General features: G+C 48.2%; 3 protein-coding genes across 6 annotated transcripts in view; 1 reads left to right on the top strand and 2 right to left on the bottom strand.

Moving 5' to 3' along the window:
• The first annotated feature begins 1340 nt into the window (after positions 1-1340).
• On the top strand, positions 1341-8319 carry mynn (myoneurin). 4 transcript variants are annotated; one of them, XM_069512318.1, is made up of 9 exons: positions 1341-1456; positions 2035-2094; positions 2671-2944; positions 3044-4047; positions 4617-4776; positions 4985-5163; positions 5262-5354; positions 5465-5590; positions 5752-8319. In XM_069512318.1, the coding sequence occupies exons 1-9, from the start codon at positions 1447-1449 to the stop codon at positions 6150-6152; spliced, it is 2307 nt and encodes a 768-aa protein (XP_069368419.1). In that variant the 5' UTR covers positions 1341-1446; the 3' UTR covers positions 6153-8319. The 4 variants fall into 4 exon arrangements, with proteins under 4 accessions (XP_069368419.1, XP_069368421.1, XP_069368420.1 ...); XM_069512320.1 differs by having other exon boundaries at positions 1342-1456; positions 1965-2094; XM_069512319.1 differs by having other exon boundaries at positions 1381-1456; positions 2038-2094.
• lrrc31 (leucine rich repeat containing 31) lies at positions 7960-12946 on the bottom strand. Its single transcript, XM_069512383.1, has 10 exons — positions 12737-12946; positions 12072-12263; positions 11611-11751; positions 11320-11487; positions 10968-11138; positions 10653-10835; positions 10404-10571; positions 10115-10279; positions 9816-9971; positions 7960-9652 (listed from the first exon to the last, which is right to left on the bottom strand). Exons 1-10 carry the CDS (start codon positions 12894-12896, stop codon positions 9297-9299), a joined length of 1860 nt encoding a protein of 619 aa, XP_069368484.1. The 5' UTR covers positions 12897-12946; the 3' UTR covers positions 7960-9296.
• A 693-nt stretch (positions 12947-13639) lies between these two features.
• Positions 13640-17500, bottom strand: part of eif2s3 (eukaryotic translation initiation factor 2, subunit 3 gamma) — a 5279-nt gene continuing 1418 nt past the window's right edge. Inside the window, exons 3-13 of the mRNA XM_020112475.2 lie at positions 17286-17349; positions 17062-17189; positions 16808-16929; positions 16584-16678; positions 16329-16487; positions 15853-15987; positions 15673-15767; positions 15092-15236; positions 14700-14869; positions 14381-14553; positions 13640-14107 (exon numbers count right to left, since the gene is read on the bottom strand). Coding sequence (XP_019968034.1) covers positions 14044-14107; positions 14381-14553; positions 14700-14869; positions 15092-15236; positions 15673-15767; positions 15853-15987; positions 16329-16487; positions 16584-16678; positions 16808-16929; positions 17062-17189; positions 17286-17349 — 1350 coding nt within the window. The 3' untranslated portion in view covers positions 13640-14043. The remainder of the gene's footprint in view (positions 14108-14380; positions 14554-14699; positions 14870-15091; positions 15237-15672; positions 15768-15852; positions 15988-16328; positions 16488-16583; positions 16679-16807; positions 16930-17061; positions 17190-17285; positions 17350-17500) is intronic.

The following is a 17500-nucleotide window of genomic DNA, read 5'->3' as shown; positions in this document are numbered from 1 at the left end:
TATAATTGTAACCGTACACGAGTCATGAATATTTTAACTAAACCCAATAAAAGCTCTTATCAACTGAAGCTGTGTGCACGACTCCTGCAGGAGGCGTTTCATCAGCAGCCTCCACTGTCCCCACTGCAGGGAGGCCACTGATCCGCTGTTATCTCTAACTGTCTCTGTCTTTATAACCCCCCCCCACACACACACACACACACACACAGAAACCTTTCAGATGCTTGGAGGCATTTGTTTATACGAGCACACTGCACACATTGAGTACATGCTCATATACCCCCCCCCCCGCCCACACACAGAGCACGGCTGCAGCAGAGATGCAGAGGTGTCTCACACAATGTTACAGGAGCTTCTCCCTGCTCAGATAATAACAGAGAGTCATAACAGACCTGTGATGTGTGAACACTGAACCAGCTGCTCACGTTTCTGTCGCTCTGATCTGGTTTTGTAACGAGCTGCATCACCTCAGCTCACGATTTGCATTTTCAGTTTTTCTCAGAGAGTAAACTGATAACATGATGCAGGGTGAACGTGTGTTTCCTGGTCATGAGGGAGGAGTGTTGTGTGTCACCACAACGCTGCAGCATCGTCCAGTAACTTTTCTTCATGTTAATGAGTCGACGAATAGCAAGATATGTTTTGTTTCTTATTCCTTCAGCAGATTTTCTGTATTTTTTGAGAAGGCTCAAGTGAACCAAGTGTACAACAAGATATAATATAAGGTTCATAAGGACGTTGAGAATATCAGTAATGCAGGTAAACAGGGAGAAAGGCTGCATGAATAAAATAATGAATGCAGCATCTTTAAGCCGTTTAGATTTCACCCATTTAGGCAGGACGGTATTCTTATTTATTTTGTCATGACTCCGATAAATAGATTCAGGTTTGTCCCCATCATTCTGTAATGGACAAAGACACTAAATGACACATGCATTGTAATGATTCATTGAGACTAAACATTTAGAATTATGCACAATGTCTCCAAGCTGGCGTCTGTGGGGAGACCCCGGTCAATTACCACGACTTTATTAAGACATGAGGAGCAGCAGACAGATATAACACTGATAATATAATAAAGTATTTGTAGCCTATATGTCCATAAACAGTTCCGTCACCACTGACGAGGAGCAGACCATCACGACTCCAGCAGGGTCATCACCTCTCTGGCTGCCTGGACACAGTTCCGTTGTGCTGTTTGCAGCATGTGTGTGTTTACTTTGGTGACGTGTCGTTAAATTGATGATTTTTGTTTTTTTTTCCTTCGCTGGTGTGTTCGCATTGATTCGCGTTGAGCTCTCTCGGCCACCGTACAAGAGCGAAACACGTGATGGTCATCCCCCGGTCCTGCGGCGCGTCGTCCCGACGGGGCGGTGTTCATCTTGAAACTCATCTCTGCGCCAACTCTCGCGAGAGCGGTGTCGTCACGGCTAATGGCCGCAGCGGATGTCCGCAGGTACTTTTCTTCTTTTATTTACGTCGCTCGGAATCGAACCGGTGAATTTGTTTTCACGCCTTTCAGGCGGAACGTGCCGCGTGTGTGCTGCTCGCGACCGAAACAAACGCTCCCGCCATTTTGTGCCAACTTGGCTCGACCCCGCCGGCTCGAAGCGTCGAACCTTCGAAATAAGAGCACACGGTTTTCCGCGCTTTTCGCCGCCGCGGACTCGGTTAGCTTCAGCCGCGCCGACCGGCTGCTCCCGGTCAACTCCGACGGGGTCACACCTGCTCCTCGCGCGGCTCCAGGCCCCCACGCAGTGTCCGGTAACCTGCCCGAAGCCTCCAGCCTCCGGCAGGAGCCCCTGTGACCCGGAGGAGGCGCCGCCGTTAGCATTAGCCGCTCAGCGGGGCCTGTTCAGGAAGCGGGCGGGAGCTTTTATTTTCCAAAACCGCTGCTCGTGTGAACTGGTCCTCAGGAGTCTGTGCCTGTCGGTGATCTTTGTTTTCATGGTTTTCATATTCAGTCAAACTGTCCTTGTGTCCCTGCGTCACGGTCCCGCACCTTCCCCCCTGTCTGTGTTCGATTCCCAACAGAAGCACATCATCCAAGAGGAGGCGAAGCTGTGCCACAACTTCTCAGGTTCACTCCACTCAGTGAGTTTCATTCTTTTTTAAGTTCTACAAAGTCAGAATCAGTTTTAATGCCGTCAGGCTCTTTTTGTGAACTAGTTATCTTCCAGCTCAAAGTTCTGTCTGTGTGGTTTTTATTTGTTTTCAGCTGTTGTTGGTTTTTAACACCAAGTGAGTGATGTAAACAAACTGTCAGGTCTGATTCAACACACAGCTGCAAACACGTGTAGTCACTTTGATTCACTCCAATGACATCAGCACTAAAACAGCTGCACAAAAATGTGTCGTCTGCATCCAAAGCTGCAAATCAATGAATCACTCTAATAAGTTTTCAAGCATAAATCCAAGAAGTGGCAGGTTTGAGTGTCTCAATTGTGTTAATTTACTTTTGGTCCTTATTAAATAAAACAAGTCATCTTGAGCTGTGGAACATTTATTTTACAGGTGTTTTCCTGTTGAAACAACTCAATGTATTTAAAATGTGTAGAACCTGCAGCTCGTGGCTCAATCTTTGTCCCTGAGTCACCCAGAAAGACAAAACCTTGAAGTACCAGTTCATGAAACCTTGGTCTGACGTTAACTGTCTCTCTTGTTGTCCAGCCGCAGCGATGACTCATGTCACCAATCACGGGAAGCTGCTCTTGCAGCGTCTTCATCAGCAGCGGGAGATGGACTTCTTGTGCGACATAACCATCATGGTGAGAGATGTGGAGTTCAGAGCTCACCGCAACATCCTGGCTGCGTTCAGCAAGTACTTCTCCTCCCAGGCTGCAAAAGGACAAGGTGTCACGACCTTGGACCCTGACAAGGTCAGCCGCTACGCTCTGGAGAAGCTGTTGGAGTTTATCTACACTGGACAGATGAACCTCAGCAGGTAGGACCCACTTTAATCTGAGCCGTGGTGTCGGTTAATGACCAATTCAGTTTGTTTTTCAGCTCATTTACTGAACAAAGTGTTTCTCAATGGTTTCAGCACCAGACAAGCAGCTGTACGTCAAGCCGCTGTGTTCCTGGGAATGCCTGAGGCCACGAAGTATCTGGAGGAAACCCCCCACTGGTCTGAGCTGGGTGAAACGTCCCAGTCAGAGGCTGATAAAGAAACGGGTCTCTCTCCTCCCAGTCCAGGATCTCCTGGAAGCCCCAGCTCCCCAGTTCCCCTGTCAATCGTCTCCGTTATTGGGGGGTGGAGTGAGGAGGGGCAGAACGGCAAAGAGCCGGAAGATGAGGCAAAAGGTTTAGATAAGGAGGAGGGAGACAAAAGCGATGAAGAGTACACTCCCACGACACCCAAGACCGTGGGACGTGGACAGGGCAGGAAGAGAGGACGGCCTAAGCGTTTAAGTGGGGAGCAGACGGAGGCAAGCAGCTCGGCCGATGGCACCCCCAAAACCCAGAGCTACAGGGGGAGAGGCAGGGGGAGGGGCAGAGGAAAGGGCAGGGGACGCGGTAGGGGGAGAGGAAGAGGAGTTTCTTCGAAAGAAGATCTGTTTTTGGAAGATTCTGACACAAGTGTGAAGGACTTTGGAGACACCTCTGCGGACTGGAGCCCCTCTCAGGAGGAGGAGTCTCCGTCCAAGAAGCCTCGGCTGAGCAGCGGCGAGGGACGAAGAGGACGAGGCCGGGGGAGGGGCAGAGGCAGAGGGAAAGGCAGAGGCCGAGGCAGGAGGAGGGCTGAGGAGGACGAGGAGGAGGGGGGGGAGGAGGAAGAGGGGGAGGAAGAGGAGAGCGGCTCGCCTGGCGCTGATGATGACATTGATGATTATGGTGATGAAGAGGGTGAGATCGGGGAACAGGATCCGTCAGTGACGGGCGAGATGATGCTGTCGTGCACCGAGTGCAACAAAATGTTCAAAGACGCGAGCAGCCTGCACCGACACGAGAAGATCCACAAGGGACTGAAGCCGTTCGTCTGCATCTTCTGCTCGAAAAAGTTCCGACAAGCCACGCAGCTGAAAACTCACCTGCGCATACACACAGGTGAGCGAGTTCGAAATAATCATCGTGTCAGGGCTGACAGTGGACAGACAGTAACCAGTAACTCTTGTAATGAGGAATCATCTCAGTGTCAAACATTCTCTGGTGTCTTTCTGCTTCTCTCCGTCTCGTGTCATTGGAAACATTAATCATTGGATTCGTTCAAACAGGACGGGACGCGTGACTCCGGAAAGAAGCTTCTTTTTGCTGCCGTTTGACGATTTTTAGACGAAACAGTGAATTTAAGAAAATGTTGGAAAGGAATTCATATTGAAATCATCAGTTGAACCTCATCCATCTATTCAAATCCCCAAATTCAACAAAAGAATTTAAAACAATAATAATAATAATAAATCCCCGTCCACACAAACTCTTTTTATACAAAATATTGACTCAAAACAGTTTGTGTGGACGAGAGACTAACGACGAGAGACTAACGACGAGAGAGACTAACGACGAGAGACTAACGACGAGAGACTAAAACGATTCGTGTGGACGATAAACCGAAGGGACCAGCGGTGGTTTGTGGGACTGATGTCCTCGTTTCTCTTCTTCTGTGCTGCTCGTTGCAGGTGAGAAGCCGTTCAACTGCTCCGACTGTGACAAGTGCTTTGCTCAGAAGTGTCAGCTGGTGGCTCATCGTCGGATGCACCACGGGGAGGAGAAGCCTTTCACCTGCGAGCGCTGCGGTTTCAAGTTTGCTACCTCGTCCAATTACAAAATACACATCAGGTACCAGAGCTCGTTGAACGTATGCACTCACGTTGTGGATTCTCTCTCTGGTGTGGGAGAGAGACACTGAACATGTTTAAAACACAAATATTCAGTTTTGTGATGTTCTGGAGGAAAAAGGCAGTAAACCCAGTAACTGGTTGATATTTGATTTTTCTGCTCAATGGATGAATTAAATTATGAATTGATCGTCGTTTGTCTCCTACAGACTTCACAGCGGGGAGAAACCGTACGTGTGCGACATCTGTGGTCAGGCGTTCGCTCAGTCCAGCACCCTGACGTATCACAAGCGACGACACACCGGAGAGAAACCGTACCAGTGTGATCGCTGTGGCATGTCGTTCTCCGTTTCCTCTTCTCTCATCTCACACGCTAGAAAACACACAGGTGAGCGTTTAACGAGGGGGCGGGACCTGAGATGGAATTCAGGACAGCTCCTGAACATGTTCGGTAACGTATGCGAATGTTTGGCTGTTTGGTTTCAGGTGAGACTCCGTACAAATGTCCGACGCCAAAGTGCGACGCACGTTTTGCGACGTCTTCTGACTTAAAGAAACACATTCGACGACATCACCCAGGTGAGTTTCCAGAACACTTTGTAGTTTTCTTTGTCGTCTGACATCGAATGTAAATGATGTGTGATACAGTTGAGGATGAAAGTGAGATGTAATGTTTGTGTTTCCTCCAGAGGGGAGCAGCGGCGTGCAGTGTCTCCTGTGTGGGAACAGGTTTGCCAGTGTGAAGAACATGATCAAACACCAGGAGAAGGCTCACGCTGACGAAGTGCGGCAACACAAGGAGAGAGCCAGAGCTGGTGAGCGAATCGGCTTCAAACAAAGCAGATGAATCCTGCAGATCTTAAACTGAGCGGAGCAAACGTTTACTGTTTTATCGTTTCCATGTCGTTAGTTACAGAAAGAAAAGATCATGTCAGGTTCCGCTTCTAACTTAATGTCCACGTGTGTGTTTGAGCAGTCGTCCTCCTGGCCTCCAGTCATCCCATGGCCTTCGTCCAGAACAAACTTTCCCAGGAAAACAAAGGTTTGGTGTCCATATCCGAAGGAGAGCCGCCCAACCCTGAGCCGGCCACCCCCAACCCCAAAGCCCCGGCTTCATCCACAGACGTCGCCACCACCATGGAGTCGGTCGACGTCGCTGCTGCCATCATCCAGAGCTTAAAGTCGGAGCCCACTGACCCCCCTGTCACCGCCGCTGACCAGGTGACCTTCGACGCCGACCAGGAGCAGACTATCAACTCGGACACCCTCCACGCTCTGGTGGAGCAGCTGCGGCCGCCGCCCTCCCCTGCCCAGAGTCTGGAGCAGATCGTCATCATCAGGACGGTGGACACCGAAAACAACCCTCCCCAGCAGTGAGGCCGCGGCAGAGTCGGAGCTCGCTGTGGTGGAACATTTCTCTTTTTAACACGCAAACCACAATCGACCTGAGTCTGCGTCGAAGTCCAAGCTCCAACTCAGTGTTGTCTCCCTGAGAATAGGCTGTGATGGGCATTTGGATGGTTGTGAAGGATAAATGTGGTTTATTACAACTCGGGTCTAATTTTTATAGTTTTGTTCATCGTCTCTGTCAGTAAAACTACAAGTCGACCGTTAACGTAGAGCTGGGATCGTAGAACTTGGTAGAATTCAGAAAAACGAGCAGTCAGACGATCCAGAGGTAAAAACTCAGTCTGTTATAAACAAAGTAGGAATCCTCGTTTAACTTTCTGTTCCGAACTGTAGTCGTGTGCTGAGTTTCCTTGTTCAGTGACGGATTATTGCCGACTTCTAATAAAGTGGTTTAATGAATCTGGATAAACTTGTCTGATCGTCTGACTGCGTCTCTGACGGCATCAAACAGCAGCTTCACTTCAGTTTAGTTTCATTTGAGTTCTGTGATATATTTTTTTATTTTTATTGGTTTTAGAAACGTTGGCATAAACTCCACATGTCAGACCTGAGCTGCGAACTAGAGGAAGACTAGCTCGTCTCCTGTTCTCTTGAGTCAAACTACATTTTCACAACAAGGAGAAAAGTCACAGTCAATTAAAACAAATCCAAAAGAGTCGGAACTCCAAATTCAGATCCTGGTGCTGCAAGTGTTTTCACAGAGTTGGAGCTATTTGGTAGAATTTGTTGTCTGAACAACACCGAGGATTTTCAGGCTGCAACAAAACATCTCTCATCACTTTCAGGTCACCTGCAGGTTTCATCTTTCCCTCAGTCCGAGGTGAACTCCTCAAACCTCTCCACGTGACAAACGGAAAATCTTAATATTTTATTTTTTGGCATTCTGAAAATCAGTTGTCATATTTTGTTCTTACTCATTTCATCTCTGTCGGTTACGTTCGGTACCAGACGTACATGACTCAGACATTTGTGTTCTCACATGCAGCCCCTCTAGATCATTTCAGGAGGTTACCCAGAGTTCAGTCTGTGTCTGCTAGCAGCTTTAAACGGAACAAGTCTTCTGAGCACGTCCTCTATTTCTCAAATTTAACTTAAAGAGGTTTACAGATTTTAAACTTGTGTGAAAGAGAACAAGAGTTCAGCTGTCGGGATAATTTCTAAATCGAATCTGTGCATCTCTGACCCTCACAGTTGTTGAGAAGAAGAGTTCACGGTTCCGGAGTTTAATCAATTAATTAGTGGAGATGTTCCTCAAAATCTAAACCGCTCCTCGTTAGAGCCGTGTCGTGTAACGTCGGAGTGACGCCTCCCGCAAGGATCCAATATCTGCTTCACATTTTCCTCCGAACGTCAGATTCAAGTGATGCGTTGAGTTACTTTCATTTTACAGCTCAGTTCCAGTTGAGTTACTAACAGAAGATATTAATCAGATCAAACACGGTGTAATGGAACGGACAAAACAACTTTGACATAGTTTTAATAGATATGTAGTTAGCAGGAGCCTAGTCATTGTTTTGTTGATCAGACATGCATCACCTGTGTTTGTGGCTTTAAACGTGTGAACGCTGCTCTGATAACGTTTCTGCTTCAGTGTCCTTTAGTTAAGTTAGTGTTTCATTTTAAAGCAGCTGTTTGCTTGTTTTATGCTTTTATTTTGGGATGAAACATCTGCATCACTTGTACAGACATTCAAACATTCACTACTGTGTTAACGTTGTACAACGAAACAGGAAAATACAATTAAAAACAAAGGGTTGACAAGAAAACAAGAGCCTTTGTTTAATCGTTGAATTTATTTCTTTATTACTAAACTACACTTGTATACTTATTATTATTATTATCTCTGGGTTTTCTGCATCCTGTTTTTTTCAAACATCTTCATGGAAACAAAATACTTTTACTAACTTATTTTAGTATAAAACTGTAAAAACAAAGTGATGCTGAAAAGGTTCTTGATGTGATGGTTTAAATGTGACTGAACATTTACTCACAGCAGTTAAAACAAGATATTTCAGGTATATCTACACGGGAATCGAAAGGTATGCAATGAAATGTGAACGTTGAATGTCGGTTTCAGAAAGTGAAACTAATTAAACACCGAACAGATAATAAAGTTTAATGCTCATTAAGTAAATACTAAGAGTCTTTATTACTGGTGAATAAGTAAAGGTGAGTTGGAGCATGGAAAACTTTATTCAGTAGAAACACCAACGTTGTGTTTGTGTTGAGATTAAGACCAAGTGAAGCTCTGGCGGCTGAACGGAGGAAGTGGCATCAGTTTATTCTGTGGCCCTGATCTGGAGAAACAACCTGGAGGAGCTTGTCTCCGGAGAATCCACCGCACACAGAGAAACAGCAGCTTGTTCCCCCCACATTAAAACCAACAACAGACAGAGACTTAAACCCACCGAATAAAATAAAAAAACCTGAATTCTTTATCAAAAATCAAAATCTTCAGCTTCATGTTTACATTTAAATTTTGAACGCACAGATTACACTTTGTGAATTTAGCCTTCAGCATTGATTTAAAGTACATCGTGCTAAAAGTGAAAGAGTTCATGTTTCAATCAAACGACAACATGATACTGACATAAAATCACACGTGTTGTTCAAATGAACCATTCCGAACCACTCCCACCTACAAACTGATGAAATCAGTTTGTAGAAGGGTGCGAAGGACGTGTGCTCGGTGAGGACGTGTGCTCGGTGAGGACGTGTGCTCGGTGAGGACGTGTGCTCGGTGAGGACGTGTGCTCGGTGAGGACGTGTGCTCGATGGAGGACGTGTGCTCGGTGAGGACGTGTGCTCGATGGAGGACGCGTGCTCGATGGAGGACGCGTGCTCGATGAGGACGTGTGCTCGATGGAGGACGTGTGCTCGGTGAGGACGCGTGCTCGATGAGGACGCGTGCTCGATGAGGACGCGTGCTCGGTGAGGACGCGTGCTCGATGGAGGACGTTTTGTTCGAATAAACTGTTGAGATCACAAAACTGGAAACCTATAAATGAGTTGATTCTTTCACGCTGTGTTGAAACCTTCTAGTTGTGATAAACCAGATGAGTTTCATCAGTGACACATGACGTCAGATTAGCTGAATTCTCGACACGGTCCCTACTCCTCTGGACCGTCCTGATCGGTCGTCCCTTTAACATCTGGATCCCACTCCAGCAGGACATCTCGTTTCTTCACGCCGTGGCACAGCTGCTGTCGTTCCCGGGAGCCCATCGTCCATCGCTGCACGGCCAGCCGGGTCAGCGCCGGCAGTCGAGGCAGGGCGCGGAGCAGCGCCGGCAGCCAGGCCGAGCAGGAGGCAGAGGTCGAAGGTCGCAGGCTAAGGTCGACATCCTCCAGCGAGCCCAGGCCTCCGGCTTCAAACAGAGCGGACCAGCCGTCGTCACCCACCGAACCGTTGTAGGAGAGATCCAGCACTCGCAGAGACGACATGCAACCACGTCTGCAGACCACGGCTGCACGAGACGGACGAGGTTCAAAAGTAAGTCAGAACTCTTACTCTCATTCTGCAGCTTTTCATATCGTGTTTTCATTCTGTTCCCTCCTCCACCCACAGTTCACACTCATCGAAAAGCTGAGTGAAGAGTTTATGAACACCGGACACGTTTGTTCTGTTACCTAAGTGACGCAGGTCGTCAGTGGAGAGTTCACAGCTGCTGAGACGAAGCTCCAGGACGGCCGACGGCTGCAGAGCGTCAAGAAGCAGAGCCACGCGACCTCCGACCACTTTACACCAGGAAACATCCACACTGCGGAGGTACGGCACGGCCAGAGCTGACACACACACACACACACACACACAATTACAACATTAGTATTTTGTGAACAGCAATAAGAGCTGCCCGACTGAAGTAGCTGCAGTACTAGCAGTAGTATTAGTAGTAATGTCAGTACAAGTATCAGAAGTATATTTGTACCCAGAGCAGCGAATGACTCCTCACTGAGGCTGCAGCTGTTGAGCGGCAGACGCTTCATCTGTGTCAGAGGGAGGGCGGAGACCAGCGCGTGAAGGGAAGCCCCTGCCTCCTTATTGGACGACACGTTGAGCTCTGTGAGCGCCGTCAGAGAGGGGAGCGCCTGGACTGAAAACAAGGAGTCACATGACGGCTGCTGCATGTGCCCACACACACACACACACACACACACACACACACACACACACACACTCACACACACTCACACACACTCACACACACACAGACGTACCGAGGGCCTCCAGGTCTGTGTGTGTGAGACAGCACAGGTGAAGGTCGAGGTGAGCCAGGTGGTCGAGGTGAGCCAGGTGGAAGGTGAGGCGGCTCAGTCCTCCAGACAGACCCTTGTTACAGGACAGGTCCAGCTCCCGCACTGAGGGGAGGAGGCGCAGCGAACCACCTGCAGGGCAGAGGGGGGGGGGGGGGGGCTTTCATCATCTCGAATACACGCTGACAGTTCACAGAAGACTAGATCTCCTACCCAGAGCGTCGAGGTGGTCCGTCGACAGACCGCAGGCCTGCAGTCGAAGCGTGGTGAGGGAGGTGGCGTGAGAGAGGGAGGCGGCCAGGTCACTGAAGCCGCCGCCGCCACCGACGACTTCCTGCGAGAGCTGAGGGTTACAGGAGACGTCCAGCACCGAGAGTCTGGGGAGAGCAGACAAAACCAAACAACCACATCACACAGAGAGTGTCAACGCTGTGCCTCTGTGGCATTGTGGGAAATATTTGAAACATCGGTCAGCCTCTTATCTGCTTATCTTTCCTCTCTTATCAATGTGTTGATGGACGTTGATTGTATTACCCAGCGCAGTAGCATCAGCTGCAGAGAGCTGACAGGAAACCAGGTGAATCTCCCTCAGTGGTGGGTGCATTTTACCCAGGAGGCCTTGCAGCCCTCCGCCTCCAACACCGCCGTTCCAGGACATATCGAGGATCTCCAAATGTGGGACGCAGCAGAGAGCCTCCCCTGTAAAAGCACAGTGTCGTGTTCACCCTGTGTTAAAGCTGCACCGGCTGTTTCACATGAGACGTAAAGAACCTGAGAGAAAACTCGAAACACGTCGAAAATGAAAAATGTCCGAAGCTTTCATGAATCTTGGTCGTGCATCTTTTTAAATGTAGTAAATTATAATCCTGGAGGTTCCCACCCAGTGCAGTGACATCACCAGCGTTCAGCCTGCAGCTGCAGAGCCTCAGCGTCCTGATCCCGCCCACATGATGGAGGTGAGAGGTCAACGCGCTCAGACATCCACCAATCAGCTCGTTCCAGGAAACGTCCATCTCCTCCAGCTGAGGCAGGAAGTGGAGCAACGTGGCTGAGGACGACGTTAAAAAAACCATCACGGCCATGACAGTGGAGCAGCACAATTTATTTGTGTGTGTGTGTGTGTGTGTGTGTGTGTGTGTGTGTGTGTGTGTATGTGTGTGTGTGTGTGTACCGAGCTCCAGCAGGTCCGTAGCGGTCAGATCACAGTGAGCCAGACTGAGGCTCCTGCTGTCGACTGTCTTCCCGAGCCTCTGCAGGAAAACACACACTCGACCCCAGCCGGCGTCTCGCTCGTCCTCTGCACCTGTGACACCTGAGGAGCCGAACACACGTGTGTGACATGATGAGGACCCGTGTGCGTTATTAGTCGTCCGTGCTCGTGTTCTTTCGTCAAACGATCTGAGTTTGACAAATCACCACAGTATAGACAAAAATCTTGGGAGCAACATTTCCCTTGACGCTGTAGCTGGATGTGTTTCTCCTCTCTCCCCCCTCGGTTTTCTCACAACTCGAGGAACTAGTTCGTGTTCGTGTGAAACAAATGTTTGGATGCGATGGAAGATATTTTCAAGCCAAACTGTGCTGTGACAGTGTCACCACGAGAAAGAGAAGGTCTCATGAGTAGAAACCCACCTGAGCTCTGTGCTCTCTCCTCCCTCCCCTCCGAGTCTCCATCCTCAGGAAACCCCGCTCGCTCAGATGTCCGGGACAGGAAGCGTCCCAGCGGCTTCCTGTCTGAGGCCGTGCGTTTCCGGCGAATCTGACTCATGATGATGTCGAGAGGGGAACGTCTCTGACTGCCAGCGTCACGCCCACGATGACCATCTGACCAATGGGACAGAGAACAAGTCAGGAAGTTTTACCATTAGCTGAACTCACCATGAACCCAAAGCCTGATCTTAACGTGTCTGTGACTCCACTGTTAACATGTTGAGTCATTCAGGTTCTTATAACTAAAGGATCCTTTAGTTCCAAAGTTCTAAAGTTATTTTGACCATGAAGCGATCGTGAAAATGAAACGTGTCCATCGAGGGACCTCTCCATGGGAATCACTGGTTGTTTGTGTCCTCTCCTTCATTGGTGGAGACAAAGATTCTCATTAAACCAGTGAAACAGGAAGATGACGATTATTATTACACAGACACAAAAAAACTTATATTAGAAATAAGTCATCTGTGTGTTTTCTGTCAGGAACAATCTGCAGTTTAAAGTGTGTGGACATTAGACTGTGATGCACCGAGTGTCCACCGGTTCTGTTGTGTGAGTTTGAAGCGACAGAACCAGAAGATTCAGCTCACCTGCAGAATCCATGAGGCTCAGATCAAAGACGATTTCTGTTTCCTGTCGTGAGCTCAACTTTGATCTGCAGTCCGCAGGTGAACATCCAATAAATCTACAGCTCGATATATAATACAATATAATATCATATGGAAAACACAGTCCGCAGGTAAATCTCATGAGAAACGAACTGAATCTGTCTCAGGTGACGTCAGATCCTCTGGACTCGTGTCACCTGATGACGTCTCGTCTCGTGCTCGTCAGGTGGATCATCCCGGAAGTGCGAAGTACACCTTCAGTAAATAATTTATATTGAATATATATATATATATATATATATGTGTGTGTGTGAAAGATATATTTAACAAGGCTATCTTTAAAATGTATTTTCAAAATAAGTGCAGGTGAAGTTGTATAAATGAACCACCTGTGTCAGTGGGAGGTGACCAGTATTTCTTTATGAGATCTGCAGAGCGCCTCAGGAGCCAGAGGTTTTTATTGAGTAGATTTTACAGGGCGAGAAAGAGTTCTGTAGATTTCTGAGATTCAGATCCGTTTCGAGTTTCTTCAGAAAGATAACGTGAAAATAATGTGTGTGATCTGAAAACCAGCTGGAGGAAGTTCAGCTCTTCATCTTTGAATCAGATGAACTCACCTCTATGCAAATGGTCACAATCAGTAAACTGGTTTCACAAAAAACACATATATTCTCATATATTTTCTATTTACTCAAATATATTCTTTACTAATTCTTCACATTTAGTTTCAAGATGCAATTAAATCTTCAGACTTTTCAGTAAACAGACGTCTTTTACAGTTTTTCACCAACAAATAATTCCAGTGAAAGAATTCTAACAATCCCTCTGACCAGTTGATCGCTGCAGTGACGTCTTGTGACATGAATGAAACCAAAAAACCAGACGTTACTTCCAAATGTGTTTTATTAGATCTGAGTGGAATCTGAGGACAGTACAGGAACATCTCTGCACTGAATAAACTCTGGTTCACTCTGAACGTGGCTGCAGCTGAACCTCCTGTGGAGCACTGTTCCCAGTCTAAAGCGCCTCCTCCTCTGTCCTCCTCTGACCTCCTTCATCTGCAGAGAATACAGGTCACTGACGGCAGGAACCTAATCTGAGGCTCTGCCGTGTCTGCAGAGAAAGAAGAGCAGCGCAGAGCGAGGAGGCGTCTTTACACCACCGACATGTCCTATGTTCCCTTCCTCCTTGTGGGGGAAAACAAAAACCAAAAAGAAAAGCCAAGAAGAGTGAGATGGATGTTGTCCTGCTGACGGGAGCTCCACGCCGACGTCCCGGGTTCGTTCTCCTCAGTCATCGTCCACTGTGGGTGTGATGGTCACGCCCCTCCTGATCTGCCCCCAACCAATCAGACTGACAGGAGAGAAGAGGAGACGTCTGGTTAGACAACAACACTCGCTGAAAACAAAACATATGTGAGCTGAGGTGATTCTGTGACATCAGATGTGATGGATGTTTTACACCAGATCAACAAAACATCACTGCATCCAGGAATATTTGTCGTAATGTTGAAGATGTAAAGTTTCTGGATTTGTTTAGTTTTTTCATTCGAGAAAACCGAAGCTTCGTTCACTGAGCGACAGCTTTCGTCTCTCTGCATGTTTCAGCAGGCGCCCTGATCTTTACCGCCAATGTTTCTCCACTCGGCGACTCAGAGCGATTTTCTCTCCGACTTCTGTGCAGACGGGGTTGGTGAGGACGATCTTGGCCAGATCGGCCTTGACAGCGCTGACGCGGCCGCCTGTCGACAATGAGCCGATGTTCACCATCAGCACCTCGTTCTTAGACAGCTTCTGGACCTGCAGGGACACAAAGACACGGGAGGATGTCAACACAACAGAAACAAATCATTTGCTCCTGGTTTCCTCAACGCGACCAAAACATTTTAAGATCTGACGTCTGAGCGCTTCTCTTCAGGCCTTAAACATCACAACTGACGTCTCACCTTGGCAGCCTTCTTGTCTCCCTCTGTGCGGACTCCCAGCAGCCTCCTGAGCAGGAAATAGGAGATCTCCAGCTCCGTAAAGATCTCTGGCAGCGCTCCGACGGCACCGAGCACCTGACCGACCATACGATCGGCACGGCACAGCGTCGGGTCGATCTTTGTGCCCACACCTGCACACAGACACGTATTATATAACTTCACGTGAAGCTGTTCAAGATGATACACTTTCCGAAGGGCAGCATCCCCAGGACACGGACATAAGTAATTATTCTGTTGCAGTTTGAACCGTTTGCTGGATTTTAAAAATGCACATCGTCTGACTGCAGGATCCGACCCGCTGCCTCTATAACAATTCACCGACCCTACGCTGAACTGGGTCGGCGTGGACGTACCAATCAGGCCCCCGGGTGCAGCGTACTGGAGGTCATTGTGCTCAGCGAACAGAGACACGATCTTGGAGAAGATGGGTTTGCACATCAGTTTTCCTTCCTGGTCTTTGGACACGATACCTGGTCGCACCTCGATCTCCTGCCCCACCTGGAGGTCGCACAGAGCAACGGACCGCAGTTTAGAGAAAATGCGACTCAAACGGTGCATGATGACGACGCACTAAAGTCCTGAAGTACATCGACTCTGAGTTCTGTACAGGGAACCATCGCTACATAAAATAACACAAGGCTCTCTGTGAATGTCTCTGAGACTTGCTAATATCCCAAGATTTGATATTTTACAGTTTAAACGTAACTTTAGAAATAACTGTGAATGAAAACAAAACTCAAATACAATCCATAAAAAACACTTAATATTCAAATCAGCACAAAACAAAAGGCTCTTATCGGCTGATGTTACCTAGCAACCATACACAGCAAGATTTCTGTAGAAGAAATCGATGAACAAATCCACTTTTCAAAATATAAAATAAACTTTTACGTTTCCTTCTTGTTGCCAATCAAATTTTTCTCTCGATCCTCACCTTAAGCACGCCCTTGAGGATACTTCCTCCTGCCACACCACCTTTCAGGTCATCAACCTCGCAACCGGGTTTGTTCACATCAAAAGATCTGATGACTGAAATATGGAAAACGACAGTTTGAACAGACACAGAAAGGCAACGATGACAAGCGTGAAACCAGAACGTGTGAGGTTTTCTCACCGATGAGTCTGGGCTCGGACGTGAAGTCTCTGATGGGCACTGGGATCTTTTTGACGATGTACTCACAAACCACCTCGATGTTATACTTCAGCTGGGCCGAGATAGGGATGATGGGCGCTCCCTCTGCCACGGTGCCTGCAGGAGAACGTTACACATAACATCAGGTGCCAGGGACTTTCCGACTTGTCTCTCACGTGTGAAGCAGCAGATCGTCCGACTCGTTCACAACAACAGGAACATGTGGGGGACATTCAGGTGAGGGGTGGAGCCTGTAGAGCAGCAGGAGGCGGGACATGACGTCTAAACTCTGCTGTGTGAAGATCAGTGTTGTTGTTTACAGCTCGTCCACACGGCGTCGGCTCACTGGGAAGGTTCCAGATGTTCTCTCACATGGACTCACTCAGACATTTTACAGGCTGCAGGAGAAGATCCAGAAAATGTCCAATAATGTCCAGTGCGGGTTTGTTTTGACTCACCCTGTACGAAGGCGAGGATCTGCTCGTACTGCTCTTTGGCCTGGCTCTCCTTCACCAGGTCGATCTTGTTCTGCAGGATGAGGATGTGCTTCAGCTTCATGATCTCTATGGCTGCCAGGTGCTCTGACGTCTGGGGCTGAGGACACGACTCGTTGCCCGCTGTCAGAGAGTGAGACGAACAAAACTCAGGATTTCCAACACAACTGGGAGTTAACAGCACAGTTTGTCATCTTGGAGGTATGATTAGACGCGTACCAATCAGCAGGAGGGCTGCATCCATGACAGCTGCTCCGTTCAACATAGTCGCCATCAAAATGTCATGACCAGGACAGTCCACAAATGACACATGTCTGGGAGAGAAAGGAAAGAATGGTGGATGAATAAAGAGTTTACAGATTTGTAAATAACAAATTGAGGAGTAGCTGAAACGACTTCATCTGAGCTTCTTGGACGAGACCGTCCTCCCTCTCCGGTCTTACCTGACCAGTTTGAAGTTGCCCTTGGTGCTGGGGAGGTCTGTGGGAAACTCATCTGGAGTGCTGCTGCCGCACGACCTGTAGCACTCTGGCCTGGGACAGCTGGGGTCATCCAGTTTATAGATCTAGGACAAGATGGGAGGGTAAAAAGTAAAGTGGCTATCGGCTTCTCTTAACAAGGGTTGAGTCTTTAGTATTTAAACAGAGGCATTAAGGAAGAGGCCAAGTTGACAGAAACCGCCCAGTTGCTTGCTTACCTTAGCGTTAGCATATCCTAACTTGATGGTGATGTTCCTCTCCAGCTCATTCTTGAACCTGACAGTGTGAACACCAGAGATGGCCTTCACCACTGTGGACTTTCCATGGGCCACATGGCCGATGGTACCTGGAGGGAGAGCGGTCAAAACACGGTCTTTAAAGAGGGAGCTGGTGATTGTAGCACGATTCAAATACAGTCCCAGTCAATGACAGATTTCATTACCGATATTGATGGTGGCCTGTCTGCTGATAATCTCTGGAGACAGAGGTGTCAGGGTGGACACATCCTGGAAGACAGTGACACACATTAGATGAACAGGTTGTCACTTTGAGCAGAGCACCGCTCCGTCCTCTGCGCGGTCCCTGACATGAGTCAAAGCAGGAGCGGCACATCGTCCCCATAACAACTCAACATCTTTCACACTGCACATCCTGAGT

Source organism: Paralichthys olivaceus, chromosome 17 (genome assembly GCF_024713975.1).
Source record: "Paralichthys olivaceus isolate ysfri-2021 chromosome 17, ASM2471397v2, whole genome shotgun sequence".
Classification (NCBI taxonomy): domain Eukaryota; kingdom Metazoa; phylum Chordata; class Actinopteri; order Pleuronectiformes; family Paralichthyidae; genus Paralichthys; species Paralichthys olivaceus.
The sequence above is the reverse complement of the archived record's forward strand: the minus strand, read 5'-3'. Positions and strand labels throughout refer to the sequence as shown.